A 25,934-nucleotide genomic window follows, 5' to 3' on the forward strand; every position below is an offset into this window, starting at 1 on the left:
AAAGAATACTAACATTGCAAGTACCGAGAAAATTAATTGGTGGGGGCTTGAGCCCACATATGAATGTATGTAGATCCGCCATTGACTAGGGGTGGGAATAGGTCAGGCCGGCCTACAGGGGCCTACGGCCCAGCCTACATAGGCCTAAGCCAGGCTAGGCCTATTTAATAAAGAGGTCAGGCTTAGGTTTTTTTAAAAGCCTATTTTATTAAATATGCCAGACTTAGGTTATTAGAAAAGCCTATGAAGCCTTATAGACCGGCCTATATTTTCATATATATTAAAGATATGTTAAATAAGTTGGTTCATGTCTGCATATATATTAGAAAAAAAACTAAATAAGCTACCATATATATATATATATATATATATATATGTATATATATATATATATATATGTATATATATATATATATATATATATATATATATATATATATATATATATATATATATATATATATATATATATATATATATATATATATATATATATATATATATATATATATATATATATATATATATATATATATATATATGAGGAGGGATCAAATTACACCCGAAGAGTTACACCACGAGTTACACTCGTTCAATAACTACATCTCGAAATAATATTTTTTAAATTCAACCGTTGGATTGAAACATAAAATCATATAGATCATTCCTATAAAGTTTGAGCTTAATCTATAATGATTTACTATGTCATTGAATAACATCAAAATTAACGTTATATGAAAGCTCATTTTGACGTTAATCTTTGGATATCTTGATGATATAGTAAATCATTATAGATTAAGCTCAAACTTTATAGGTATGATCTATATGATATTATGTTTCAATCCAACGGTTGAATTTAAAAAATATTATTTCGAGATGTAGTTATTGAACGAGTGTAACTCGTGGTGTAACTCTTCGGGTGTAATTTGATCCCTCCTCTATATATATATATATATATATATATATATATATATATATATATATATATATATATATATATATATATATATATATATATATATATATATATATATATATATATATATATATATATATATATATATATATATATATATATATATATAACAAATGCTAAATAGGTTCACTTATATATGTATATATAGGCCGACCTACAAGACTTCTTAAGTTATATAAATTAATTGAAAACTTTAATGAGATACAGACCTTTTAAATAGGCTTTCAGGCCAGGACATGCTTTTAAAAAGGCCAAACCAGATTTTTAAAAAGGTCAGGTCAGACCAAAAAACTAAGTCTATGATAGGCCTTAGGCCAGACCAAAAAACTAAGCCTATGATAGGCCTTAGCCCAGACTTAGGCCTTTTAAATTTATCGTAGGACTCAGGCCTTCTAAAGCGCCTAGCCTATTTCCACCCCTAAATACTACTTGAGTGTTTACTCTCTTGACTTATATTTTTATTAACTCGTACTTTTCTTGTTAGATATTTTTTCAATACCGAAAATACCCTTCCCCGGTTTAAAGAGTCAACAAACAATTTAATAAAAAAAAATTAAATTCGCATTCAATGATAGCTCTTGCCAGTTGCCACTAATATTTAAATGCATGCTTCCTCTTTATTCTCCCATAACTATCCAACACAGACCAAACTAAATAGCATAAACCATCTTTCTTTCTAATTCAAATGAAGTCTTTTTCTCTTTTATCACCTATACTTTTACACCTTCATCTTCTTTTTCTCTTAACCTTATGTTTAATGTGCTTTAGTCCTAACAAAATTGTGGCAGTGATATTACAAAACCAAACCGATTATTTAGCATTGCTCAAATTCAAAGAATCAATATTCAATGATCCATATAGAACTCTTGATTCTTGGAATTCTTCCATCCACTTCTGCAACTGGTTTGGAATCACATGCAGCCCCATGCATCAAAGAGTTATTGAGTTGAACTTAGATGGATCTGAATTACATGGATCTTTATCTCCCTATGTTGGCAATCTCACTTATCTGAAAATTCTCTACCTAAGAAACAACAGCTTCTCTGGAGAAATTCCACAGGAGTTAGGTAAGTTGCTACAATTGCAGCAACTTCGTCTCACCAATAACTCATTTGCAGGTCAAATTCCTACAAACTTGACATATTGCTCCAATCTCGAATGGTTATCCTTGGGTAAGAACAATCTCATTGGTAAAATACCAATTGAAATTGGCTCTTTGAAAAAACTCAGAACATTAGAAGTTTGGAAAAACAAGTTAACCGGAAGAATCTCTTCATTTATAGGGAATCTTTCAAGCTTAAGGGGCTTTTCCTTTACTTATAACCACATACAAGGAGATATTCCACAAGAAATATGTCACCTCAAAAACTTGTCAGTTTTACTTTTGGGTGGGAACAAATTGTCTGGTATTGTTCCTTCTTGTCTTTACAACATATCATCACTTACCATGCTTTCCATGCCAGAGAATAACTTTCATGGCTCTCTTCCACTAAACATGTTCAACACCCTCCCCAATCTCCAACATTTTGCTATTTCAGGAAATCAATTTTCCGGTTCAATTGCCACTTCCATAATAAATGCATCTAACATTATATTGTTTGATGTCAGTGGAAATTATTTTGAGGGACAAGTTCCAAGTTTTGGCAGGCTAAAAAATTTATCTTTTTTGAATTTGGAAGACAACAATTTAGGTGACAATTCAACAAAGGATTTGGAGTTTTTAAAATCTTTGACAAACTGTAGCATGTTAAATGCGTTTTCTATGGCCACCAATAATTTTGGAGGCATTCTACCAAATTCTATAGGCAATTTATCCACTGAGCTTAAACAACTATATCTTGGGGTTAATATGATATCAGGACAAATTCCTGCTGAGTTAGGAGGTTTAGTTGGCTTAACTCTCTTGAGCATGGTAGGTAACCAATTTGAAGGAAATATTCCAACAACTTTTGGGAAGTTCCAAAAGATGCAGATGTTAGATTTGAACGGAAACAAGCTGTCAGGAGATATACCATCCTCTATAGGTAATCTTACTCAGTTGTATAAATTGGATTTACATCTTAATATGTTTGAAGGAAATATTCCTCCAAGCATAGGAAACTGTCAAAAGTTACAATATCTAGATCTTTCGCATAATAAGCTTCGAGGAACCATCCCTTTAGAGGTTTTTAATCTTTTGTCGTTAACAAATTTATTGGACTTGTCACATAACTCTTTGAGTGGTAGCTTACCAAGAGAAGTGGGTATGTTAAAAAATATTGGTAAGCTAAATGTCTCTAATAATCATTTGTCGGGGGATATTCCAATATCTATTGGTGAGTGCATAAGCTTAGAATACCTTCTTTTGCAAGATAACTCCTTCAACGGAACAATACCATCCTCTTTGTCTTCTCTCAAAGGTCTTCTATATTTAGACCTTTCACTAAATCAATTGTCTGGACCAATTCCTGATGTTTTACAGAATATCTCTGGTTTGAAGTACTTGAATGTTTCTTTTAACTTGCTGGAAGGAAGGGTACCAACAGGCGGAGTCTTTAGAAATTCAACCCAAGTAGGAATGATTGGAAACAAAAAGTTTTGTGGAGGTATTTTACAACTGCGTCTACCAGCATGCCCCGTCAAGGATAGCAAGCATACAAAACACCCTAAGTTCATGTTGTTAGCAGTGATAATTGGTGTCATTTCTTTACTTTTCATAATTTCAATTTTTATAACAGTATACTGGATGAGGAAAAGAAAACCAAAACAACCTTTTGATTTACCAACAGTTTCCCAATTAGATCAGATTTCATACCGAGAGTTACACCGAGGAACTGATGGGTTCTCAACTAACAACTTGATTGGATCAGGAAGTTTTGGTACTGTGTATAGAGGAAATCTTGGGTCAGAAGATAATGTTGTTGCCGTAAAGGTCCTGAACCTCAAGAAGAAGGGAGCTCACAAGAGTTTCCTTGTTGAATGTAATGCACTCAAAAACATTAGACACCGGAATTTTGTTAAGATTTTAACATGTTGTTCTAGTTCAGATTACAAAGGTCAAGAATTTAAGGCTCTAGTTTTTGATTACATGAAAAATGGAAGCTTAGAACAATGGTTGCATCCTGAGATTTTAAATGCAGAGCATCCAACAACATTGGACCTCAGTCATAGATTAAACATCATTATTGATGTTGCTTCTGCATTACATTATCTTCATCAGGAATGTGAGCAATTGGTCATTCATTGTGATCTAAAGCCAAGCAATGTCCTTCTTGACGATGACATGGTTGCTCATGTGAGTGATTTTGGCATAGCAAGACTTGTCTCGGTCATTGATGATACCTCTCATAAGGATACAAGTACAATTGGAATAAAAGGGACTGTTGGCTACGCTCCTCCAGGTCTGTTCTAAATTCTTGAATCTTACATTGTTTCTTTAAAGTTATAGTGCACATTTAACAATTTACTAGTAACATTGTTAACAACTTTTGCTACATGTTTTAGAGTATGGAATGGGTTATGAAATGTCTACATGTGGAGATATGTATAGCTATGGAATTCTGGTGTTGGAAATACTTACTGGTAAAAGACCCACAGATGAAGATTTTGAAGATGGCCAAAATCTGCACGACTATGTTGCAAATTCATTTCCTGATAATCTTATAAAGATTTTGGACCCAGGTCTTGTATCAAGAGATACACAAGAAAAAATGCAAGATGAAATTTGTGAGAATCTTATTCCAAGTGTTGATGAGGAGTGCTTAGTTTCACTTTTTAGGATTGGGCTTATTTGTTCAATGGAACCACCGAAGGAAAGAATGAATATTGTGGATGTCAGCAGAGAGCTTAGCAAAATCAAAAAGACTTTTTTTACTGGTACGATAAACTGATTTTTTATATCTTATTTATTTAAATCATTACTAACATATTAACTGCTTATGAAATTATAATTTGATTTTCATCATCATATTGTGTATTTCAAATTTCCTAAACTACAAAATACCAAAGTAATAACGAGTTCTTCTTGATTTGAAATGCAGGTGTTCGTACTCGTAATTGGTAATTGAAGTTGAACTAAATTTCTAAGGTCATTCGTGGAAAGAAAATTGTATAAATAATGGTGCAGTGTTGTTAAGAAACTGAATGGTCTCGCTGGAAGCAAGTGTGAAAGTGATATAGCTTACTAATTTCTTAATGAGTGAATTTGGTTAGCAGCATTTGATTTTGTGTGATTAAGATAAGTGTAATTTTTCCTGTAACCTTTTATTTGCAATGAATAAGTTATGTTGCATTACTTTCTAATTCATTGAAGTGAGAATTGATATTTTTAGTTTAGTTCATCAGGTTAGTGCTACCAACATCAGGTTACTTTCTGACATAGGGCCTTTCGCAAAGAACCATGAGGTTCTAACCGGTGATTTTCCAATGACTTCTTCCATAGTTTTCTCTTCCAATAAGAATATAACAGTTTCCAATTTAATAGTCTCAACTCTCAAGGGCCATATACTCGGATTTCTATTTCAGAGATTTAAGCATGTCTTTTATGTCCAAGGTTTACCTTTCCAGACTGCAACATAGAAACATATCAGAAGAAAAATACAGTCCTTGTCCAGAAGTTTTAATGTTACGGACAATTTCGAAAGCAGTGTCATAATGATTTGTTGTTGGATTTTGCATAAACTGACATAAATGATGAACTGAAAAGCTAATGTAAGGACGAGTGTTTGTCAAGTAGAGGACCTGACCATTAAGACGTCTAAAAGCAGTTGGATCATGAGAAGAAGATGTTGAATCATATAGATGTTTGATGTCTTTTATCATGGAGTGCCAACAGGCTTAGTTGCAAGCGCGCCTGTATCAGCTAGAATATCTGAGGCATGTTTGCGTTGGCTTAAGTGAATGCCTTTGGTGGTGCGAGAAACTTCAAGGCCAAGAAAACATTTGAGGTTTCCTAAGTCTTTAATGTGAAAAGTGGAATCTAAAATGGTTTTAAAATTGGTGATTTAAGTGGATGTGGTTTCGGTGAGAAGATGACTTGAAGAATGAGGAATGATCATATTTGTAATGGGAATATCCAAGATTGATTAAAGCATAATACAATTTACTAAACCATTGTCGACTTGCTTGACGGAGATCATAACGAGATTTGTTGAGACGACACACTTGATTAGGAGAAATAGGCATAAGATAGGGCAACAACTCCATGTAAACTTCATGTAAATCACCAGAAGGAAGGTGTTTTTCACCTCTAGTTGTTGAAGGATCCATCCTTTAGCTCCTGCAATAGAAAATAAAATGCAGACAATAGTTAGTTTGACAACTGGGAAAATTAGAAGGAAAGTATACCCCCTTCTTGTTGAGTGCAGCCTTTACCTGCAAGACGTGCTTTGTAGCACTCCACGGTTCCATCATATTTGTGTTTAATATGCAACCTTATCCTTTAAGTAAGTGGCGAGTGACCAAGTATTGTTGGTGGCAATGCATTGAAGTTCATTGTTCATGGAATCAATCAATTGTTGTGACTTAATATCTTGTTTATATGTTTATGGTTCAATGTCATTTGTAATGGAAAGTGTATAATAAACATATGACTGGGATAATTGTGTTGAGCAAGTGACTCTAAACACAAGAAAGGGGTGTAAATTGTGATATTAAAAATTTGTGATTAATTTATGGCTAAATATCCTTTTTCGTTCTTTATCTTTGACTCGGGGTTCAGTTTGGTCCTTTAACTTTTAAAAAGATCATTTTGACCCCTTAACTCTGCAAACTGGATCACGTTGGTCCTTCCGTCCAAATGTTAGTAACAACGTCAATTTTTTTGCTGATGTGGCAAACGACATGTAGCACTCAACTTTTGTGACAGAAAAATCTGTCGATAAAATAAGAGTTTTGGATTTTTGAAACAATGTTCATTTTCTTGGTTTAAATTAAGAACACTAAAATACCAAATAATGGACACGCATATTCCTTACTCTGATTTCTACATCACCCTCTTCATCTGTTGTTGAATAATAACAAGAATCAACATCCTTTTTATTATGAATGTGTTCGTTTAAAATTTAATTTTTCACCGGAAATTTCACAATTTCCGGCAGAAAATACCATAAATTTCACAAAATCTACTGTAAAACTTACTTGTTTTTCGCCAAATTTCCGGTATCGCCCAAAGATTTGAAAAATCCGGTGTCTCACGTAGATTTGCTAAAATGTGATAATGAAAAATCTTTGAATATTTTGGTCATTTCATACCTTTTGGAGGGTGCCAAGTCTAATTAAGGGGTGGCATGTAGATTCTTCCCAATTCATACACATTTGCTCTGATTATCCTTTTAAAAAAACCCCAAAAAATTAGACAATTTCTTTATCCACCCCCTGGGGTGAGAACCCCTGCTTAAAACCACATAATACCCCTGACTTCGGAGATACATCCCCGAAGTCATTTTTTTCACTATTTTCTCAGAATTCGGAGATGCATTTTCGAAAACACCAAAAAATAGGTGTTTTCGGAGATGCATCTCCGAAAGCACTTATTTTTCAATTTAAACGTTGGATTTAAACTGTCAGGTGTTTTTTCGGAGATGCATCTCCGAAAACACCCTTCATATACTTTTTCCTTCCTTCACTATTTCATTCATTTTCCTCCAAACAACAACTCAAACCCTCTCCAAAACCTCCATCATTTTCAATCAATTTTTCGTCTCCAAATCAAGTTTCAAGTGGTTGATCATACTAAAGATGGTATAGAAAGCTACAATTTGAGGTAAATAATCTTCATTGCATCTCTTATTCCACTACATTGTTGCTGATTTGTTGATGAAGAAAACCACGTCAGTTCGGAAATAGACCACCTAACAAATTTCGGAAGTGCACTTCCGAAATAAGCTTTGATGCAGAGTTTGAAAAAACTGTTTTAACAGAATTAATGTATTTTGCATATGTTAGGTATGGTGCATCCAGACAACATTGTCGGGGATGAGTTAGTAGTCCCGGAATACATCAACTAAGATGCTAAGCCCAACGAGCCGGTTAACGATGTTAAAACCATCACCGTTGCGGTGGATGTTCGACCATAATTTACAAATGATATGACTATCACTTGTCGTGAACATGTGCTAGATTGAGTCCGAAATGAAGCTAGTAAACTTGGATTTGGCATTGTGATATTAAGGTCCGACAATGGAAGTAGTAGAAGGAAAGCCTTTGTTGTGTTGAATTGTGAGAGGGGTGGGAAGTATGAAGCTAGTCTGTTTCTGCTTAATTCGGAAATGCACTTCCGAAAATTTGAAGATTCAGGCTTATTTCGGAAATGCATTTCCGAAAAATCCACTGATTGAAAGATAAGGTTTGTTGGGTCATTATTACTCTAAGAAGTCTATAAATAACGCACCAATACATTTTCATCAACATCAAGCCACAAACAGTAATGGCACAAACCTACCCCCACCTTGCTTTTGTATACTTCAGCAGTGGTTACCCGATACCGTTCCAATTTAGGTTCTCGCGGGACACGCCATACGTGGAATTCAGATCTTCGCTTAACTCTCTCTTGCAATACCCGAAAAATTGGAAGGTTGTCAAGCTTGAGTACCACTCGCCTTCACTTGACGACGAGGGAGACGTCCAGTTCACCCCATTTGAAGTTAAGAACGACGAAGATTTAGCGATTTTGTGAACAACTTTCGACCGATTTTCTTCGAAGGGTCCGATCGAGTTGGATGCGAAACTTCAAAGATCGGGAGCCGACGTTATGAAAATGTTGACCCATCCTCAACTACCCGTGTTTAACAATATGTAACTTTAATTTCGTGTTGATCTATTCGATTATTTATGATAAATCGAAGCTTTGTTCATTTGTTTTTTTGTTTTCTGCATCATACAATATTTCGGAAGTGCATCTCTGAAATCACATTTTTTCTGAAAAAAATGTGATTTCAGATGTATTACCGAAAACACTTTTTTCTTTTAAAATAAAGTGTTTTTAGAAGTGCAATTCCGAAATTAATTTTTTTAAGAAAAAAAATGCATTTGGAGATGCACTTCCGAAACATAGGACGTTTTGAGAATTTCACATATTTATAAGAAGGTTGTTAAAAATTGTTGATTTTTTATTTATTTATAAATATTTTGTTGTAAGTATACAACATGACTAGGGTTTGTATTCAATGTGATCGAGGGTAGCTTTGATTCTGCGGATTAATCTCTTCCAACAGGTAAAAAAAAGTTGAAATTTGATTCCTACTCTCAACATTTAAAGTGCATCTTCGCATGATTTCATTCTCATTTCTACTGGGTTCACTTCAGTCAGCCAATCGAAATTGAAAAATCACAAAATTGATGAGTCTTTGAGTCAATCAATTATCATTGGGATATAGTGATGGGTTTGCCAAGGTTTGGTCGTCCAAAGAACGCTGATGAATCGAGCTCTAACCTATTCGTGGCAAATTGTGGACCAGCCGTGGGAATTTCTAATGATGATATTGCTTCTGTTTTCTGCACATTTGGGGAACTCAATGGAGTATATGCAGCTGATGAGAGTGGCACACGGGTCATTGTATCTTATTCTGAAGTGAGTTCTGCACAATCTGCTTTAATGGCGTTACATGGAAAGCCATGTCCTGAACTTGGGGGTCGTTCTTTGTATATTCGGTATTCAGTTCTTCAGCCAAATCCACAGGTAGTAGTAATTTGAATTACAATGTTTCATGCTTATGTTCATGTTCATGTTCATGTCCGTATTTATGTTTATGTTTATGTTCATGTTTGTATTTATGTTTATGTTTATGTTCATGTTCATGTTTGTATTTATGTTTATTTTTATGTTCATGTTACATGTTACATGTTACATGTTCCATGTTCCATGTTCCATGTTCGTGTCGGTGTTTTTGTTTATGTTTATGTTCATGTTACGTGTTCTTATTCAAATTTAGGTGGCTTTTAGGTTGAGGAAATGTCTTATATGGGACGCTTGAAAATTGTTCGAAACTCTAACTCTTATTGATGTTAATCCATTTAAGTAGAAGCTCGTGTAATTACTGGTCAACACACGAATGAGATGGCGGCCTAATTGGTGCCTCAAAATTCAACTTATGTTTTTTTTTTTTTTTTCTGTAATCAACACGGATTAGGTGACTGTTTCAGTTGTAAAGACATGTGTGGAGGACTCTGAACTTCTACTTGTCGTCATTGAAATTTTAACTTTTAAGTGATTTTCCTGCATCGATCTTTCGTAGATCATATGAGACACTTTTCTATCCTAGCAATTGCCTCTTATATTTGTGTTTATTCATACATTGTTCAGGATCAAGTGAAAGACTTGGTTTCTGTATCTATGACAGCCTCAGATCTGAACATTCCCGGACTTTACCTAGTGCATGACTTCGTCAGTGCTAAAGAAGAAGAGGTTTGCTTGTCTTTCTTTTCCCCATGACTTCGTTGGTTTATTTTTGTTGTTGCTTGTGTTGAAATCTGTTTACAAATGATGTCATTTTCCATCTTCTCAGGAATTGCTCCAAGCTGTTGACAGTAGGCCTTGGAATTGTCTTGCCAAAAGAAGGGTTCAACACTATGGTTATGAGTTTTGTTATGATGTGAGTTGTAAGGATTATTTCGGTTTCCCCTGTTATTTCTTGGTCCCTATATACCAAAAGTAGTCTTTTAATACAATTGATGATCTTATTCTGAACTAATTGGAAATTTGTGTTATATATGACAAATAAGTTGCAAAGTAATGTGAAAGTTTTGATTAATCCTGACTCTCCTTTGTACCTTGTGCAGATTCGGAATGTTAATACAAAGCGATGCTTAGGCGAGCTTCCCTCATTTCTGTCTCCAATACTTGAAAGAATATCATCATGCCCAACTTTCAAGAATGTTGACCCTGATAGCATAGTTTTGGACCAACTTACGGTATGATAACTTGCTCCTGTACTAAATCTTAATGAATTTTTAATCTAATGATAAAAAGTTATTGTTTTTATTTGTTCATCAGTGAGTTCTTAGTATTTTAACACTATCCGATACATTGAGTTGTTATCACTGTCTCTTTATGTTTGAGGTTCATAGTTTTAATGTTGCTTTGTTAACAGGTAAATGAGTACCCACCTGGAGTGGGTTTATCGCCTCATATAGACACTCACTCTGCATTTGAAGATTTAATTTTCAGCCTTTCATTAGCAGGGCCTTGTATAATGGAATTCAGACGATATGAAGATAGCGATTGGCGCCTTAAAATTGCCTCAAGCACTGTTACAAAAGTAGAAAGTCTAGAAGATGGCTCAAATTGTATTAAGAGGGCTATCTATCTCCCCCCTAGATCTTTGCTACTTTTATCCGGTGAAGCACGATATGCATGGCATCATTACATTCCACACCACAAGGTTTAATGTTTAAGAATTGTTCTTTTTCTTTCTACCATTGCATGCTGAAAGTAGGCTATAACATAACTAAAACTAGGATATTGGCTATAAAATTTTGTTCCATCGGTTTGTATTATGTGGAAAGGAAATTTGTTGTCCTAAATTCAAATATTTCCATTAGAAATTTAGTGTATGATTGATCGTCTGCTTCAAGGGCATTTACGCGTGCTTTGATATATATTTTTGCACCTGAATATATCTTTATCCCTACAGATTGACAAAGTGAATGAAAAAATCATCCGAAGGGCTTCTAGAAGGGTATCTTTTACAATTCGTAAGGTGTGTTGATACCATGTTTTTTTTTTACTTACAGTGATTCAATATCTAGTTGTTTAGCACAACATAAAAAGAAAATAAAATTCTAATTGACAAATGAATTAATCCCATCAGAGTCCCGTCTCGATTATTCAGTAGTAGCCACATCTGTTATTGTGACTCATGAACTCCATTTGATGCTGTCTTTCATATGTACTTTTCCATCATTTTCGTGTTGTTTCTTTTCAGTTAATTTGATTTGCTTATATACTAGACTCTAATTTTCATGTACAATATTCTTGTAAAACCAATCATTAGCGATTTTGAAAAATGATAGCCCTCAATTTTCAAACCCCTAGGGAACCAATTGTATGCTCAGGCTTCATTGTTAGTGTTTATGAATCATCGTACCTGGAGGCTTAAGTAATTGGATAAAGTGCTTTGCATAGTTCGGCAGAATGTCATTGTTTTGTTAGAAAGATCGGAGTAGCAAGTATTAAACTCTAAGCCCTTTAATCATGTCATAAGGGTCATGATACTAATTTAATCAAGTGAAAAGAGAAACATATATTGAAAACCATGTATTTCAACTACATTACAGACTTGAAATTTATATAAAAAATGTAATAACTACAATGATGAAATTCCTAAATTTTAGTATACTTATATGATACAATGAACCTATACTATTTAGGTAATAATATGCATTTCTGATGGTATTGAAATTTTAGGAAATATGTCGATGCTTGCAACCTTCTACTTATAATAATTAATTAATAGCTATTTGTTTGTTCAGACATTTTTCTTTCATGTATTCAAATTCTCATGTCAAAAACAAATTGTGTATACCCTTCAGGTTAGAGCAGGTTTGTGCAAATGTGAATTTCCTCAGTATTGCGACTCTCAAAGATGAGGTTTTACCAAAATTGCAAGGGAGATTAAAATGTAAAGCGTCAAATATCTATTAATGAGAGTTGCGATAAACATAATCTGAAGGTACATTTTCTGTTCTCTGACCATCCATTTGATTATTTTTGATCCAGTGGTTTTTAATTTTATCTACAATAGACTTTCCCTTTTTTTGCGAGTACTTGAATCTGATCTTCTGTACATAGAATTTTGTTTAAGTAGGATTTCTTGTGGTCATTACACAGGTTAATATGTTATCTTCCTGCAGACGAACCGGTTTTACTCGAAGAAATGTGCAAGCATTACAACCTAGAAAGAAAATTAATAGTTGGGTGGGCACTTGTGCTCGGAAGGACAATATTTATGAACTAATTTTCCAAGGAAAAATATTTAGGCGTCACTTCATTATCTTGGTTCTGTCCTACCATTTTCTAGTTGTAGCAATACAGGACTCCAGTTACATATATTAGCTTTCAAGGAACATATTTATAGCTATTTATGAATCTCCAAATTCAATGTAGGTCAATTTTGTACCTCTATTTTTTGTTGCAATTTATTTTGCCAGCTGTTTGTGTAACTTATTTCAGATGGTGTATACTAACCTAATTTAGCAACCATACAAAAGGAATATGAATGACAGTCTGGAATCCATATAGTATCTTTGTTTTGTTAAAAATTGTGTTTTATTTGTGTGCTACAATCAATGGTTTAAGCAGAATCTTTAGACACAGAGTGCCTTAGGCATGCCATTACCTAGGTTGTCGATGGCGTGTGCTATAACAGCATAGCAGAACCGGGCCTCATCGCAACGCTTTTGGGCTGCTAAGCTCTATTTGCGATAATGGTAATAGCGGTCATTATTTGTGGCGTCATGGCGGTGCTTTTGCGGCACGATTATTTTCAACTGATATTCCAAGTATATAAACTCTTAGATTATGTACTTACAACTGTAATAAGATAAGACAACCATTTATTTACAACAAGTTAAAAGTAAAATTTGTGGTTATTGTCGGTGCAAGAGTTTGATTTCGTAAGTAAAATGGAAGACATTTTAATACTAACAATTGCTAATAACAACAAAATAATAATAATTGTGTTGCTAGCTTTTACTAAAGAGATTAATAGGGCCACATGGTGGCAGTAGTTACTAGCTAAACAACGCAATAAGCATTATTGGTTGAGAATTGAGACATGTCATGTGGATGTGGATGTATGCAAATAATGACGACTAACCTAATGTCATATATTCATTTTGGCATCAGATACACGAGCCAATCACTAATCAATTAAAAAAAATTATGAACCATGCCATTTATATGTGGGGATCAAGTAGGCCCCACATCCAAGTCACATGCCATTTTTTCTATAACCATCTACTATAATATTTTGAAACTTTCTTACAAGTGAATTAATCCAATTTACACGTTTCTATTATAAAAAGATTTAAAAGTATTAATGCTTTTATTTACACAATGCTTGATAAACATGCCTGAAAGCTCATGACTAATCAAGCATTGGTCACAAACAAAGTTATTTGTGGCGTAGCATTTGGAGTGCAAAGTTTATTGTTCGAGGAGGTTGCATCTTGGAAGGCTAAACTTCACCAAAAGTTAAGAATTTACTTTGTAATATTTGTAGAAATTGTTTCTCTACTATAACAACTGTGTAGTTGCTCAAATAATTGCGCACTAATGGTGTTGAAGATAACATAGGAGTACATAGTTTATTTAAATGCTGTAAAGAAATGATGGCAAAAGGTTGGTTTATGAACTGTTGAGCAGAAAGCATGACCGGTAATAACTCCATATCAGACAACCTGTTTACAATTCTACACGTTTTAAGTTAGGAGTAAGTGCTTTTATTGGTTGTTACGATTCAGAGCACGGAAAAAAAACAAAGTTTGTCAGATGGAAACTGGAAACTGATGAGCAGGTTGATAAGAACAAGAAGAATAAGTAAAAAGCAACCAAACTAAACAATCAAACTTTACAAAATAAGGCCCAGATACAGATTTTGAAATTTGACAAAACATTTATTTATATATTAAATAAATAATTAATATTTATAAATCAACAACTTTAAAAAAATTAAATAATCCAACACTTGAAGATTCAATAAAAAAATGAATATAAAGTTTACATAACAAACAAAATTCCAAACAATAAAATTTTCTTTTTCTACTTGAGTTGAAAACCCTATCCACAATCTGAAACAATAGCAGTGTTCATGGTGTTTCTTTGAAGATCTCTATTTTGGTTGATGGTGGTTTTTTTGGTGTTGAGTTCGATCTAGTTGGTGTTCTCTTTCTTGGATAGGAGTCGAAGGTGTATAGATTAGGGAAGACTCTCTATGGTTTAAAGCAGGCCCTAAGGGTTTGGAATAAGAGAATAAATAGCTTCTTGATCAAGCAGTTTTCACAAAGTCTCTGACAAATGAAGAGTATGGCAATGATGCTGAGATGGTTAGTCGAATAATTATATGCCTATATGTAGATGATTTGCTGATTACATGTGCAGATGAAACTGAGATAAGAAAAGTCAAGTCAGTTATAGACCTAGCCAATCATCCTATGTGTCAAGATCGAAGTAAACACATAGAGAGGAGATATCATTCTCTCATATATCAAGTAAACAAAGGAAAGCTTGAACTTGAGCATTGCAAGACAGAATGGCAACTAGATGATATACTCACTAAACCTTTGAAAAAGTCTGGTTCGACGAGTTGAAGAAAAGCATTGGGATGAGAAGTCTTGAAAACATGAATTAGGTGGTGTGTTAGAAGTTGTAATTCGATGTTTTGTAGAAAAACTAGTATTCGACTGTCTCGAAGTAGCTATTCGAAGTAATTGAAGTCAGTTGTATTCGACAGAGCCGAATACAACATTTAGCTGTCGTGTCGAAGCCAAAATATTACTTAGGTTGCAATTGGGCCTGAGTTGCAAGTTTGGGCATGGGGATCGACAGCCTATAATTAGGCATGACTTGCATAGTTTAATACAATCACACTTAACAACAACAACAATTTTCATAATACAGTTTCTAGAGTTAATAATTTTTCTCTCTTTTCTGGTCGAATCATTTTATTCGTGAATGTAGATGATTTGCTAATTACAGGTGCACATGAAGCTGAGATAAGAAAAGTTAAGTCAAGGTCATGCAAAAGTTTGAAATGTCCGACAAAGGGAACTTGTCATATTTTTTGGGGATAAAGTTCAAAGACACAGGTGAAGGAGTATTCTTACACTAGAGGAAGTGTTCTGAAGATATCTTGAAGAGGTTCATGATGAGCAATTATAATGCAGCTGCTACGCCATTGGAAGCTGGAGTAAAGTTTAAGAAAGTTACAAATGATGAGTTTGTAAGTGCAATACTATACAAACAAATGATTGGATTCTTAGGTATCTTTGCAATACCTGACCATATATCTGTCAAAGTGTTAGATTATTGAGCCGATTCATGGAGAAACCCCAAGAATGTCATCTCATTCCAGTTAAGAGGGTGATGAGATACATAAAGGGTACGGTTGATCATGGTGTGCTGATGCCAAGAGAAAAGAAGGTCAGCACAGATGCAAAAGTATATGGTTACGCTGATTCAGATTTCAGTGGAGATCAAGACGAGAAAAATAATATTGCAGGCTACATATTCATGATCAAAGGCGCTCAAATCTTTTGGAGCTCAAGAAAGCAAAGCATTGGGGCTTTGTCATCATGTAAAACTGAGTATGTGGCTGCATCATATGCAACATGTCAAGCAGTATGGATAGAGATGTTGCTCGAAGATCTCAAAATCATGGAACCTAAGAAACTTAAGTTGTTTGTAAATAACAAGTCAGTTATCAACCTAGCTAATCATCCTATGTGTCATGATCGAAGTAAACACATAGAGAGGAGATATCATTTTCTCAGAGATTAAGTAAAGAAAAGTAAGTTTGAACTTGAGCATTGCAAGACAGAATGACAACTAGCCGATATACTCACCAAACCTCTGAAAAAAGTTAGGTTCGACGAGTTGAAGAAAAACATTAGGATGAGAAGTCTCGAAAACATGAATTAGGTGTTGTGTTAGAAGTTGTAATTCGATGTTTTGCAGAAAAGTTCGTATTCGACTGTCTCAAAGTAGCTAGTCAAAATAGTAGAAGTTAGCTGTATTCGACACAGTCGAATACAACATTTATCTGTTGCATTGAAGCCAAAATATAACTTGGGTTTTAATTGGGCTTGAGTTGCAAGTTTGAGCATGGGGATCGATAGCTTATAATTAGGCATGACTTGTATAGTTTAATACAATTACACTTAACAACAACAACAATTTCATAATACAATTTCTAGAGTTAATAGTTTTTCTCTCTTTTCTCTCTTCTTCTTTCATCTTTTTTAAAACTCCAAATTGTTCCATCGGTTCTAACACGGTGGAAAATAAAAACTCTCCATTCCACAGTTTCTTTATTTTTCAACTACTAAATCACAATCACAATGAATCCACTCTAAAATTTGATAGAGAAAGACTTATATAAAGGGTTCACAATGCGTTTCTCAAACCTATAATAATTCACAATTCTCGCTCTATGGTGTTTACTCACATTACTTTCAAATGGACTTGCAAAACCGTCTTAAATAAAGGAAAAAAAAACATGATCTTTTTTGGCATAATTCAAATCAACGTATGCAAAAAATCTGAAACATGAACTTTTTAAACCACGATTCAAATTATTCACTCTGGAATGAATTAAAAATAATCATTTTTGAAGGCATATTATTCACACAAAAGTAGAGCTACATTCTATTGTGTGCAAGTTTTATTTTGTTTATTAGGTGGCAGTACATGCATATGGTGAACACTCCCTAAATCGGACAAAACCCACAAAATAGTTTCCTGAAGTTTGGACCAAACCTCATTCACGTAAATTACATGTGTAATGTAGTTAGAAATAACAAAGTAGACGGTGGTATTTGTATCATTAAGAATGATCAAAGACAATTTGGACTCTCAAAAACCGAGCGATTCTTGCTCATCCATTATGGGTGCATGACTTTCAATTGGATAATATAGATTTTGAGTTAGATTCTAAGCACGAGGTAAATATTTTTCCTAGTAAAAAGATAAATATCTTTCATTTTGGTATTTATCTTATTCATTTTAAAAATTCTCTTATTTAGTCTTATGAGACAAACTAAAAGATTGCGTCTCTAATATTTATCTAAAAGCGGGGATATTGTTAGATTAAATGTTATGATCAGAATTTGAACTCTAGTACTCACAGTTAAGTGTATAAATGTTTTTAGTGATTATTATCATTTCGTTAAAAAAAAAAGTTAAAACTAGTGAGATTGCTCTTTATCTTATAAGTTTATCCACATCTATATCTAGTTTTCATGTTTTTATTGATATACTTGCATGGATCCAAGACATTATCATGTATGAAATGTTATAAACTTACGAGGGTTGCTATGCTTACACCCAAAATTCTACACCCAAAATTCTACACCATGTATTTATAGCCTATCAAATAAAGCATGACCCATGTATTTTTTTTGTCAAAACAAATTAAAAAAAAAAAAATTAAACAATTTAAAAAATCAAAACCGTATAACAATATGATGTATTGTTACTTTTTAGTGTACAAGTAATATTTCCCTAAACTTATTATCCTAAAAAAAACTTGAAAGACAATCACATGTGAGGGTTAATTTTGTCCAGTCATAACTACACATACCCATCATGGTCATGCCCACCCATTGACAACACTATCCCTACCATACGAGTGATTACTTATTCCAAATAAAAAATAAAAATATCCAGATAATAAGTGAGAGAAGAGAAGAAAACGGTTAAGAAAAAAAAAAATAGAAAGAGAGTGTGGCGTGTATTGTGGCCTCTCTGGACACACACATGAAAACCAACTCATTCAATTCTCTTCTTTCTTCTCTGTAAAATTATATTCCCTCTCTTTCCAATAATTATCCAACTTACTTTGATCCTCAATTTTCTTCTTCTTTCTTAACTAACAATGTCATATAACAAAACTCTATCGTTCTTCATAATTCAGTAACCGTTTCGCTTTTTCTTCTTACTCTGCTTTCCTCCATGGCTTCAAAAGCTTCTACTGCTACTACTAGGTTAGTCAACTTTTGCTTTTGAATCAGTATACTGTTAAGATCTGATTTGGATTCTTCGGTAGTTACTTCTATTCTAAGCATCGTTTTGTTGCTTGATTCTGTTTGATTTGATCTAGTAATTATGATCTTATTCTTATGCTATTTTAGTATTTTACTTAATTTTTCCTTTTTTTATATATTTGCTTTCTATGTACTATTCTAAAAATAGGCTTGTTTATTTATTTATTTATTTATCTTGATTTGTACAATTATATACATTGTTGATTTTGTATCAATATTAATTTGGCTTATTAATGATACTGGATGCTTAATTTTAAATAAGAACTGTGTTTTTGTGGCTTAGATCTATCTGATTGGTTCGAAATTGAATTTAACTATTGTGATTCTTTTTCTGCAATTTGATGTTTCTGCATAGCTACTAATTGAGTAGAAGACTTGATGAGATCTATTGTGTTTCTTTTAATGCTTTGTGATCTGATTTTGTTGACATTATGATGAATTTGATAGATCGAAAATATCGGAAAATTCGAACAAAGGTGTATCACCGGCTACGCCCAGAGTCAGTAAAGTTAGTAAAGTAGTGAGCAAATCAGAAACTGAATCGCCGCCTCCCTTGCAAAATTCACAGCTTTCTGTGGAAAGATCGCCGCGATCCGTGATTTCTAAGCCTCCTGTTGAGCGGAAATCAGCTAAAGCTAGTTCCACAACACCGGATGTAAGTTATAGAGTGTATTTAGTGTTCTGTCTTTGTTTGCACTTGAACTGCTTTTCTTTATTTCAATTTCATTTGCTATTTTTGGAATGAAGAAGCATATGAACTTCCTAACATCTCAAGTTTCCTTGCAAGTTCGATAAGGAAATGTCTGAGACGTGTTACTCTTATCGGTTAATGCTAATTATGTGACAAATTTTGATTGGGGCTTCAGAAGTTTTAGATAATGCATGAATTACTGGCCTTTCATTTTGTGATGTCTAGTATTCGATTTGATAGAATTCAAAGTCCAATCAAAATAGATAATGCATATCTATTTTGAACATGAATCTGTTCTTAAGTCTGATTCACAATGATGAAACCCGATTCATTTTAATGAGTATTTCTACCTAAACTTATTCAACCATTTTTTTGTTGTCAATTTTGTATAGCTAGACACTTTTCTCTTACCATTTGATTTATGACTTGAATCTGGAATTATTCAGATTAGTATGTGATATAAAAGCTTAAAACTTAGCTATGTCAATTGTTTATAATAACATTTTAATATATTGTACAATTTATAATAAGTTTTAAAAAGTAGGTATTTTGTTTAATGATTTTTTTTATGTATTCCTTTTTTTTTCTTTCTTTCCAGAAACAAGTAGCAAGAGCTGCAAAGGGTTCAGAATTGCAGAACCAGTTGAATGTAGCTCAAGATGATCTAAAGAAAGCAAAGGAACAGATCGTTCAGGCTGAGAAGGAGAAGGAAAAAATTACTGATGAGTTGAAAGAAGCACAGAGAGTAGCCGAGGAAGCAAATGAGAAACTCAGGGAAGCATTGGTGGATCAAAAGCGGGCCAAGGAGGAATCTGAAATAGAAAAATTCCGAGCTGTTGAATTGGAACAGGCTGGAATTGAAACTGTGAAGAAGAAGGAAGAGGAATGGCAAAAAGAGCTTGAAAGTGTGAAGAACCAGCATGCCTTGGATGTGGCTGCTCTTGCTTCCACCACTGAGGAGCTTCAGCAGATTAAACAAGAACTCGCCATGATGTGTGATGCTAAGGACCAGGCATTGAATCATGCTGATGATGCAGCTAAAATTGCCGAGGTTCATGCTGAGAAAGCAGAAAGTTATGCAGCTGAATTGGCGCAGTTGAAGGCCTTACTGGATTCAAAACAAGAAACAGAAGCCAGTGATAATAGGCTTATAGTGAAGCTGAAAAAAGAGGTAAAAGCTCTCAAGCAAGAACTTGATAAGGAAATGAGTTATGATGAGAAGTTGACAGAGAAAGAAAATCTTATTGAACAACTTAATGTAGAACTTGAATCCTCGAGGATGGCAGAATCTTATGCTCGCAGTCTGCTAGAGGAGTGGAAGAAGAAGGTTGAGGAACTGAAAATGAGGGTTGAAGAATCAAACAGGTTGGAGAGATCCGCATCAGAATCCTTGGAATCTGTAATGAAACAGCTAGAAGGAAGCAATGATCTGTTGCATGATGCAGAGTCTGTAGTTGGTCCTCTTAAAGAGAAGGTGGGATTGTTAGAAATGACAATTGCGAGACAAAAAACTGATCTTGAGGAATCTGAACGTCGCCTTCTTATCGCTAAGGAAGAAAGTCTCGAAAATTCAAAGAAGATTGAGTCTCTCAAATCTGAACTTGAGACGGTGAAGGAAGAGAAAGACCAGGCTTTGGATAATGAACAACTTGCAGCCTCTAGTGTGCAGACCTTATTAGAAGAGAAAAACAAACTTTTCAATGAATTGAAGAATTCTAGGGAAGAAGAAGAAAAGAGTAAAAAGGCAATGGAAAGCTTAGCTTCTGCATTACATGAAATATCTGCAGAATCTAGAGAAGCCAAAGAGAATCTACTGGGCAATCAAGCTGAAAGGCAAAGCTATGAAAACCAGATTGAAGATTTAAAGTTAGTCTTAAAAGGTACTAATGAAAAATATGAGTCGATGCTTGACGAGGCACGACATGAAATTGATGTTCTTATATTCAGTATTGAAAGCTCGAAGAATGTCTTTGAGAACTCAAAGGCTGAGTGGGAGCAAAGAGAGCTTCATCTAGTCAGCAGCCTGAAGAAAGCTGAAGAAGGGAACGCGACCACGGAAAAAGAAATAAATAGGTTAGTTTATCTGCTTAAAGAAGTTGAGGAAGAAGAAAATTCCAACAGGGAGGAAGAAACTCGGTTGAAAGAAAATCTGAATGAAGTTGAGGCCGAGGCAATCCACCTGCAGGAAGCTCTGAAGGAAGTAACGTCTGAAAACGTGAAATTGAAGGAGAATATATTGGATAAAGAAAATGAAATGCAGAATGTTTTTCAAGAAAACGATGAACTCCGGGCTAGGGAAGCCGAATCTATTAAGAAGGTGGAAGAGTTGTCTAAGTTGCTGGAAGAAGCTGCGACGAGAAACCACAATGACCAAGAAAATGGTGATCTTTCAGACAGTGAGAAGGACTATGATTTGCTTCCTAAAGTAATTGAATTTTCTGAACAGAATGGTCATGGATATGTTGGAGAGGACATTCCAAAGGTTGAGCTTTCCATCAATCAAGGACTCAAACATAGCTTACAAGAAGAAAGTATAACCTTGAATGACAAAACCGATGAGAAAATCGAATCTCCAAAACCTGTGGATGCGAACGGAAAACCAAAGGAAGATGAGAGTAAAGGAAATGATGATCCAGAAGAAGTAGAATTCAAAATGTGGGAGAGTTACAAGATAGAGAAAAAGGAATTCTCTTTCTCGCCAGAAAGAGAAGCAGAGCCTGAATCACTTGAAGAGGAAGTTGAGTCAAAGATAGAAGAAGATGGCGGTCGTGAGAGCTTTGATAAGATAAATGGAACCGCTGTCACAGAGAACATTGACAATGGTGGGAGCTCACCATTAAAAGAACAACAACAGTTGAAGAAGAAGAAGAAACCTTTGCTTGGAAAGTTTGGAAGCCTGCTCAAGAAAAAGGGTGGTAGCAACCAGAAATAGAAACAACATTTTCAACATTTGTGTGCATATTGATTCAACAACATTCATTTGTTTGCACTTGTTTGGTTTATGATTTTTGCTTCTATATAGAAATATAGGAATTTTACGAAATGGGCTTGTAATGTTGTTTAGGATTTCAATTTTCGTGCTTGTGGTTCTCCATGCTATGTTGGTAGCGAAGTGTATGATGATGAAGCAAATCCAGATTTTTTTTTTTACTTGAGAATATATTTTAACATTGGTTCTTTATTTTTTAATTTATGCTTACATTGTTCCTTTGTACTTGTCTCTACAACAAAAGTTTTCTTTTTTTTCTTCCCGAATTACTGGTGTTTTGGCTAGTGGAGGGAGAAAAATATTATTTATTTAAGGGGAACAAAAATATCTATGAAGAATTATAAGTAACTAATACAACACTAATAAATAAAAAAAAAGAGGTGTTTCACAATAATTGTTTTATATATTTAGTCAACTTATTTGCAGATTTATCCTCCTATTTTATCAACTTATGAATTTTGATTTTTCATATTTGTAAATTTGCAATGTTAATCCTTTACTTTTGCAATTTTGAAATTGGATTCAAGATTAAAATTAAAAGTTAAGTGACAATTTTTAAAGCATTTTAACTAAATATTTGAATAGTTTATTTTTGTAATTTATTTATTTTATTAAACTAATTAACAAAGCTATAATATTGTCTATTTAAAGTTATGCTCGACCTCACATATTTTATAAAAGAATCATATTTTTTGAAAGGCATATTCATTTTAAATAGGTTAGATTTAAACTCTGTAAAAAGTTTTTAAATATAGTTGACTATATTGGTCGGGGTGACCACATACCTTAATGAGTTTTAGTAGTTTAGGACTTGTTCACGGTGGTTAAAAGTCATGTTAGGTGGTGTTTTGGTTATAGAGAGAGCAAACTCACGTGAGGTGAGAAATTATGTATTTTTTTATGTATTTCGTGTATATTATTTGAGTTACTTTCCTCATGCTATGGATTATGGATTAGATATTTTAGAGACTCGTGGACCTAGGTTTAGGGAATTCCTAGGAGGTGGTAATCGTTCCACCTTAATTAACTAGGGGAGTCGTTAAAGGCATACTTCTTAAGGAGTCGGGGGCATGATTTTACACATGCAGTTACAGACTAGATAAACCTCACTATACACGTTTACCCTTAGGGTGAGACTCAAGTTACCTGAGGGTTATGCTTCAAGCGATGCATTATGGAGTGGACGCTTGGCGAAGGAAAAACATGTGTCGCCCCATTTGAGGTCCCTTACAAATAGATCACTACATAGTCCCCCAAGAATGAGGGCTTGTAAAGGCGAAGTGTTTTAAGCGTATCGCTTATTTCAGTTGAACCCCGTAGTTACGGGCGAGTTCTTCAGTTAGGGGGCGAGTCCCTCAAATAAGGGATAAGTTTATCAACTTAGGGGCGAGTCCATCAGTTAGGGATGAATCATCACCCCCTTGTCAGTTGTCTCATGAGCAACTTGTGTGTTAGCTTGGGACGTCAAACATTAATCACTAATATCAAAAATACTCGATTTAATGTAAGAAATGATAGTTTATCTAAGAGACATCTAAACAACAACGACCTTCACACGTGTCAAAAACATGCTAAAAGCTCTTTCAAAACTTATAGGGAAGCCGAAAGGGTGTTTTTTGAACACTTGTGCTCCAATTTATTTATAAAAGGCTTCTTTGTTCCCCCTTTTTTCATTTCTTTACTCATTTTGATCACATAACTTCTTCTAGTTTTTCTGCCTGCACAATTGTCTACAAGTTTCTGCCACGGTGCAAAAAAATACCTGAGCGTATCACACACTTGGAATACAATAGAGTCGTCACTGATTTTTATTTGTTCCAAAGGAACAAGAAAATATCAAATAAAACCTACAAAGGAAAAAGGAATGGTCGTCGCAACCAAGAGCGGATTCAGAAGACAGTTATGCAAGGGAAAGGCATTAGCACCCTTTTACTTACTGTGATTTTTGGTAAACAATCGCTAGTCACTTATTTAAGGTTACTTGCAGGATCGGCTAGTGAATCCTGGAACATAATGCTAAGTTTTCGATGTTTATGTGCTCAAATGAACTTGAAATAAGTAAACTATGCACATGATTTTGACAGTGGTCGAAATCTTTATAAAGCAAAAGCGAATGGCTAAATGTAAGAGAACACTGAATTGTAAAGGAAAATAAATTTAAATAAAAAACTTTGCATTAAGTAAAAGAGAACTGTGTTCAAGCATACATTACACTCGTAAAACTCTTTTCTCGCTACGCTGGGTACTTCAAGTTTTGTGAGTTTTTGTAGTAACTTTGACACCCCAAATCCTATCAGTAGAACCCCTATTTATATTAATATGTAGATAACTACCTAGTAACACTCTTCTTTCTACTAAATGACACGAATTTCTTGAATGCAGTTCGACTTCTACTTTCCTTCCACGTGTTTTCATATGCAGATAATTGCATTTATCGACCAACTAGATATTGTCAACGACTAAGTCTTTGGCTTTCTTCAGCTAATGCAGGGTCTTCGACCAACTAGATGCGTCGAAATGATCTTCTGTCGAAATGGCTTCGATGAATGTCCATTTTTTCTTTCATGTACAAGTTATGCTGAGATTTTTTAGAGCTATAAAAAATCTTGGCTAACAAATTGCCCCCAAAAAATGTTTCTTTTCGATCAACGGAAGATAATGATATTTTTTATATTCGACCAACCCCTTATTTCGGTTACGTCGTTGATATCATGGTCATTATGGCATTCTTGATCATTAGTCATATAAAAAATATGCGTCCCCACTAACATCATGGCTCATAGGTTCTAGGACGACGTAGGTTAATGATGCATAACCGCCTGATAACTACGCACGATGATCAACATATGTCATTACTTTGGCGCCAATTGTCAAAAAGTAAGATGATGAAGCATCTCCTCCTATCCTATATAAATATTTCTTAACATCCTTTTCCTTGTTTCAGCTTCCATTTTTTCACACACTTTTTCTTAGCTCTTACGAATCACACTCAAACATTTCACCAGAAGTTTTCAAAAAAAAAACTCTTTCACAATGGCTGCTTAAATATCCAGAAGTTCAAAGGATTCTCAAACCCTAAAAGAATATTTCCCCCAATCAACAGAATCCCCGGTCCAAACGTGGTTGGCAACCATGCATATGTCCTAAAACCCGCGTTGCATGAGGAGAAATGCCGCATCTATCAGTCTCGGGTACTTATACCTTTTTTAATTTCATGGAAAAACATACTCATTTATGGGTCCATTACTTGACCCTAAAGTGAAGTCTGCGACTTTGAAATATTTCTTTCCCTCACATTCTTGTACCAGACCCATAGTCTCCAAAACGGGTTCTGATGATGGAACTGCTGCTGATGCAAAAAACTCATATGGAAAATCCGATGTCGAAGTTCTGAACCTTTTAGATTTAGATTACATGACCAACACCTTTTGTGTTTTTCTTTTTGCTCCTTCGATAAAAAAACTGAAGATTATATCTCATGTCTAGAAAGCCCAAACCTGAAAGGAGATGGGAATTTTCCAGGTGGCTCTTCCTCGCAC

The 25,934-nt window shown here is 34.3% G+C and overlaps 3 protein-coding genes across 5 annotated transcripts; all 3 read left to right on the forward strand.

Moving 5' to 3' along the window:
• Positions 1-1,621: 1,621 nt before the first annotated feature.
• Positions 1,622-6,599, forward strand: LOC131635884 (probable LRR receptor-like serine/threonine-protein kinase At3g47570). The gene is made up of 3 exons (XM_058906521.1): positions 1,622-4,356; positions 4,460-4,831; positions 4,996-6,599. Exons 1-3 carry the CDS (start codon positions 1,662-1,664, stop codon positions 5,016-5,018), a joined length of 3,090 nt encoding a protein of 1,029 aa, XP_058762504.1. The 5' UTR covers positions 1,622-1,661; the 3' UTR covers positions 5,019-6,599.
• A 2,480-nt stretch (positions 6,600-9,079) lies between these two features.
• On the forward strand, positions 9,080-13,188 carry LOC131635885 (alkylated DNA repair protein ALKBH8 homolog). 3 transcript variants are annotated; one of them, XM_058906523.1, is made up of 9 exons: positions 9,080-9,168; positions 9,260-9,632; positions 10,257-10,358; positions 10,459-10,545; positions 10,733-10,864; positions 11,044-11,334; positions 11,587-11,652; positions 12,485-12,624; positions 12,783-13,188. In XM_058906523.1, exons 2-8 carry the CDS (start codon positions 9,333-9,335, stop codon positions 12,539-12,541), a joined length of 1,035 nt encoding a protein of 344 aa, XP_058762506.1. In that variant the 5' UTR covers positions 9,080-9,168; positions 9,260-9,332; the 3' UTR covers positions 12,542-12,624; positions 12,783-13,188. The 3 variants fall into 3 exon arrangements, with proteins under 3 accessions (XP_058762506.1, XP_058762505.1, XP_058762507.1); XM_058906522.1 differs by having other exon boundaries at positions 9,100-9,632; XM_058906524.1 differs by having other exon boundaries at positions 9,100-9,632; positions 12,806-13,188.
• Positions 13,189-18,335: 5,147 nt separating this feature from the next.
• LOC131635902 (WEB family protein At3g02930, chloroplastic-like) lies at positions 18,336-22,595 on the forward strand. Its single transcript, XM_058906539.1, has 3 exons — positions 18,336-18,655; positions 19,163-19,370; positions 20,005-22,595. The coding sequence occupies exons 1-3, from the start codon at positions 18,624-18,626 to the stop codon at positions 22,336-22,338; spliced, it is 2,574 nt and encodes an 857-aa protein (XP_058762522.1). The 5' UTR covers positions 18,336-18,623; the 3' UTR covers positions 22,339-22,595.
• The last annotated feature ends 3,339 nt before the right edge of the window (positions 22,596-25,934 follow it).

The sequence above is a fragment of the Vicia villosa genome, unplaced genomic scaffold (genome assembly GCF_029867415.1).
Source record: "Vicia villosa cultivar HV-30 ecotype Madison, WI unplaced genomic scaffold, Vvil1.0 ctg.001584F_1_1, whole genome shotgun sequence".
NCBI classification, from domain to species: domain Eukaryota; kingdom Viridiplantae; phylum Streptophyta; class Magnoliopsida; order Fabales; family Fabaceae; genus Vicia; species Vicia villosa.